Raw genomic sequence first — 1,258 nt, 5'->3', positions numbered from 1 at the left:
TTCTTGCAGTTGCGGCCAACGCCATCACATTTCAGCTCTATGTGTATGAGAGCATCAACCGCGTTCTTCAGCAGGAGAAACAAGTAACTTACCCGTTGCGCTACTTCGCTCATCATCTGCCCAAATTGCCTCCGCTCCCTCTCAAGCTGCTCCTTCATACTCTGGTGGCTGAGTCTGTAGCACTGAATTCTCTTTTCCGCCTCCTAAGGACCCCAGAAACCAGATATTGCACATACGGAAAGCATAGATATGGGCAAAAGGAGATGAGGATCATCTACACCGCTATAGTATACAAGATCGAGATATCTACACAATACTTTTCAACTCACGCGAATCACGAGAGCATCGAATTGCTGGCGTTTGGTGATCATCGCTTTTTCGAGGTTTGCACTGCGCACACATGGGACCGTTATTGTTACAGATTCCGTTTACTGGTGTTGAGGAAGGAACTTTCACTACATGCATGTTGCACTAAACTGCATATATACTATACTTTTACAGGTGTCGTGCTGCATTTGCTGCGTTGTCAGCTGGATTGCTCAAGGGGAAGAGTTATTCGCGTCTGCAGACTTGCCATTTGGTGCGGAGCTCTTCGCGCTCAGCTTGTGCTGCTTTGTGAGCTTCTTGAGCCAGTTGACGGTATTCTTCCAGAGCTTTCTGCAAGACATAAGTACGAACTGCAGCCACTATAACATCAGAAGGAAGGTTGCGGGGCAAGGGCTGCCACTGTATTTTTTACCTCTGTCGTAAAAAGCGCAGGTGGAGTGGTTCACGTACCCTCGTTCTTTCCTTCAAATCTTTTTCAAAATTTCTGCAAGCGGTTTCAGCCAATTCTCGCGCTTTTATGCGCTCGGTTTGCACTCTTTGACGCTCTTGACGCGCCGTTTCGACTGCTTCTGTTGCCAGGTTTCTGTATTTCCGAACGATAAAGTCGACCTGCTGAACCAACGTCTGCTTGAGGTCGCGTTTCTCCTTCTGAATTCCGTTGCGGATCAGCTTAAGCTGCCTCTCGTACTGCATGCGCATTTCTGCGTTCCTCGCACGCTCTTCCTCCAATAAGTACTGGAGCTCTTCAGCTGTTCGCGTAGCCTGCAGAAAGCACAACTCTAATTCATAAAAGAAAATCAAAATGTTTCTTTACAGTGCTCGCACTGCACTTTAAAAGGGAAATATGAAACGGATCAATGCAAGGGCTCCCGTACCTTCGTCAGTTGCTGCTGATTTGTCTCGAGCCACCTGAGATATCAGACACACGGTG

The 1,258-nt window shown here is 47.6% G+C and overlaps 1 protein-coding gene across 1 annotated transcript in view; it reads right to left on the bottom strand.

Annotated features, from left to right (window-relative positions):
* Positions 1-552: 552 nt before the first annotated feature.
* EMH_0096440 (uncharacterized protein) overlaps positions 553-1,258 on the bottom strand; it is a gene marked incomplete at both ends in the record, with an annotated part of 915 nt that continues 209 nt past the window's right edge. The window contains 3 exons of the mRNA XM_013502399.1: positions 553-657; positions 778-1,089; positions 1,203-1,236. Of these exons, the coding sequence (XP_013357853.1) occupies positions 553-657; positions 778-1,089; positions 1,203-1,236 (451 nt within the window). The remainder of the gene's footprint in view (positions 658-777; positions 1,090-1,202; positions 1,237-1,258) is intronic.

Source organism: Eimeria mitis, genomic scaffold (assembly GCF_000499745.2).
Source record: "Eimeria mitis Houghton genomic scaffold, Emh_scaff9062, whole genome shotgun sequence".
Lineage (NCBI taxonomy): Eukaryota > Apicomplexa > Conoidasida > Eucoccidiorida > Eimeriidae > Eimeria > Eimeria mitis.
This window is presented reverse-complemented; position numbering and strand designations above follow the sequence as displayed.